The sequence below is a fragment of the Montipora foliosa genome, chromosome 9 (genome assembly GCF_036669935.1).
Source record: "Montipora foliosa isolate CH-2021 chromosome 9, ASM3666993v2, whole genome shotgun sequence".
NCBI classification, from domain to species: Eukaryota; Metazoa; Cnidaria; class Anthozoa; order Scleractinia; family Acroporidae; genus Montipora; species Montipora foliosa.
This window is the reverse complement of record NC_090877.1, coordinates 33,316,386-33,319,895: the sequence shown is the minus strand read 5'-3', so window position 1 is coordinate 33,319,895 and position 3,510 is coordinate 33,316,386. Positions and strand designations below refer to the sequence as shown.

Genomic DNA, 3,510 nt, shown 5'->3' with positions numbered 1-3,510 from the left:
CCCCTTTACATTGACGCGGTCAGGCCGAAACCATTGGATGCTCCTTAAGTGAAATCACATCGGAAGATAGATTTTTGGTGGTTTTACATCCACGATATATATAGCACAAAGTATTGTTTTCTTTTCGGAGAAATCTCACACAGAAACCGATGGTAAGTAAAATAGCGATTACTTTCCTAGGCGAAAGAGATTACCGTAGCTTTTGCTGTTCCACTTACCAGTTCAGCGCCGATCGAATTAGTTCTGAAAAGGCCGGCCACAATTTTGACAACAATTATCGTGAGAGAAAAAGCAAACTGATAAAATTAGCGATTTTATGGAAAACGCACTTTCGTGAATAATGTCAGCAAACAAGTGTGAATGGATCTTTTGGAAAAAAAAACGCTAAATGTGAAAAGCTTTCTGCTTTTATTATCTTTACATTCAATTTGAAGCTCGCAGCCTACTTAAATTTCTCATGTCGGAAGTTCGTCGTTCGTTTGAAAAATATGAATATTCATTATTGTTGAAAGCATCTTATTTAAATTACAGCACTGATTGATGGAAGTACATTACCTTGTTGCGTGGTTGTTACGCATTTTATTCGGTTTTTCGGAGAATCAGACCTCTATTCCCATCCTCGACAACTGCATTCTCAATCTGAATCTTACTCCTTGGCGTGCGATAACCACGTTCCCTTAGATACTTTCGCGAAAAATCGTAGGAATTGTTGTAAGTATGAAATTTATCGCAAACGTCTTTTCGATCACATGGTCGTAAATGAGCGGAAATAATTTTTGAGTATTGAAATTCAAAATGGACTAATTTTCCTTTAAGCGCTTTTTCTCATAGCTTTCTCGAAAATCAGGATATTTAACTCGTTGGATTAAAAGAGGTAATCGTACCTCCTGAGGTGTGGTGTTCATTTTATGACAACAAACACATGTGTTTTTTGCCATCAAGTTTTCCTGCTTTCATTTTATATAACAAATATTGACCAGATAAGACATAAAATCCACGGTCACTGATGTCAAAAAGCCCCATTATTCTCAAATAACAATGGAAATTTTTTGAAAATAATAATTTTATGTAAATAAAAAAACTCTTGCAATTTCTCTTCGCAAGGAACAAATCGATAGGCAGACCTCTATTGTTTTTTCCAAGGTTATTTTTTTCTCATTGAGCTGGCCGCGATTTTCGTAAAATTGTTTTTAACTAAATAGATTTCATTTATTTACCTTTCGGCGGCTGTTTTTCGGTTGAGAAAAAGGTTCTAAAAATATTCAAGAATTAATTACATCGTTTTAAAAATCAAACATAGCATCGGAGATCAGTTTGTGTCCTGCCTTCATCGCGATTATCCATGAATTGTTAGTAATCATATATTTCGCCAAATCAATATATATATATTGCGAGATATGTCTACTAAAAGACGAGAAGGGTTGGAAATCGACAATATCGAGGTATTTGCTATTTTTCTGTCTATTTACATGTTGTGTGAATTATATTACTTAGGTTTTTGCAACTCTGTCTTGAACTTAAAATCGCACAGAGTGTATGCACGGGTTTGCAAAACATGTTTTAAGACTGGACAACATCTTTAAACTGATTGTATATAAAAAAATAACAGAATGGAATAGAAAAGAACGGAATGTACTGTAGGTTTTCCGGATGATCACAAAATGAACTTCGTTTTTTTTCTCAACTTTATCAGCCTCGGAAACCCCCAGCGTAAACATTTAACCGAGTCTCTTTTTTCAATTGACCTTCAATTTTCGTGGAAAATCCTGAATGCTTATCTATCTTTTCTTGAAAATGACTTTTTAAAGAACACCTCTTTGTATTATTCTGCTTGTCTTTCAAACACAAAATTCATTCAGAAAATTACATCGTTAATTGCTCCGCCGTGATTGAAAGCTTCGACTAAACTTATCTTGAATGGCTGAAGCGCAAAAGGCTTTAAAAGAAACACCAAATTTCGAAGCACGCTGTCTCTGTTGGACCTCCCTCGAGCTATGGAAATTACTAAATGCGCAGAGAAAAGGTCCTGCGAATATTATTCATTTCATGATATCAGTGATAAAGCAAAATATGACTTTTGGGCTATGAATTAAAACAAGCAACAAGGCTTTCGTAATTCTGAAATTGAAACTCGACGATCACGAAACAAGGCAATATTTGTGACAAAACACTGAACTGGGGGAAAGAACACCAGCCTTGTTAATGCGACCATGGTCAAGAAAAGTCGGGTTAAATATCGTTAGTATTTACATGACGAGAACAGCTCTCACTATCGAGTGCGCGTGACAACATGATACTATAAAAGCTCCATAGAAAGCCATAGCTAGGAGAGAGCTAACTAATGATATTGTCGATTGAGAGAATGGTTCTCTAACCAGGAAAGTTAACAAACTGCGTTTAGACAAATGAGAGTTGATGGCCTTTTTGCAAAATGAACCACTCTTTCCTTTGTAATCAACTTAATTTAAATTCACGAGAACATTTCACGAAAGAGATTAAAGAATTGTAATTCTCTTAAAATTTGGATTCAGTATCTCACCGAGAAAGAGATGAAAGGTTAATGAAGGTCATTGGCAGAAAACTCCCATGCAAATCCAACTGCGATTGCACTTCTGTACTGATTTGTGCTTATTCGAGATGATTGGATTTTTTGATTTGAAATTTGATTCGCCTCATCGCCTTAAGCGAAGGGCTGCTTTTTTTAATTGATAAGTTTTTTAGTACAGAAATAGAATCCGAAAAATCGCGTGTATTGCAAATTTGTGCATTTTTGTAATTTGCTTCGATGTTTGAATTCAATAAACAGAATGTCACCCAGAAAACTCAAGTACTACTACTGATCGATGCTGATAATTTATGCCTAAAATCGAAGCAACATAATTATTCAACTAGAAATGTATCTTTTCAACACTTTTTTGTTCAGCACCGCTTTTATTAAAATAAATGTTGGAAATATTTTTTTCCAATTTCAAACGGGCACCGGCTTTATTTCGAATGACTTACCCATTTTGATTCGGGCTCTTTCAAATCAAAGAAACATCATTACGTTGTTCAATTCTAAAGCATCTTACTTACTCATGTTGACAACGCGCGTGACATCCGCTTCGCGTCCGAAAACTCACGCTTCGCTAAAACGTTTTCTCCTGTGATTCTCGCCAACTTGTGGCAAGTCTAATATTCATAATGGGCGTTTTCCATTTACCAAGAAATTCCGGAAATTCCGGTTGGGATGTAAATAGAAAACACGTTTTTGGTTCGTTCCAATGGAAAATTTCCGGAATAAACGGAACTTCTGAAAAGGTAGTCCTGTTTTCCCGTTGGAAACTTTCCGATGGAAATGTGTGTTCCATTTACAACTTTTGAAAGGTCTTACCACTTCCAGGCTATTCACGGCCACATTTTAAAATTTTGGCGCGTAAAATCGCAATCACTGGGCGGCAAACGGACTTGAGTTAAATGGAACACGTTTTTCACCCGATGAATTTCCACCGAAATTTGCGGAAATTTTTT

General features: G+C 35.9%; 1 protein-coding gene across 2 annotated transcripts in view; it reads left to right on the top strand.

Moving 5' to 3' along the window:
- The window catches only part of LOC137969439 (calmodulin-like), a 16,812-nt gene continuing 13,302 nt past the window's right edge, over positions 1-3,510 (top strand). Inside the window, exon 1 of one of the 2 annotated variants that reach the window (XM_068815667.1) lies at positions 1-152. In XM_068815667.1, the coding sequence (XP_068671768.1) occupies positions 150-152 (3 nt within the window). In that variant the 5' untranslated portion in view covers positions 1-149. Of the gene's footprint in view, positions 153-1,112; positions 1,443-3,510 lie in introns of those variants that run through there. The other variant, XM_068815666.1, reaches the window with a different exon arrangement.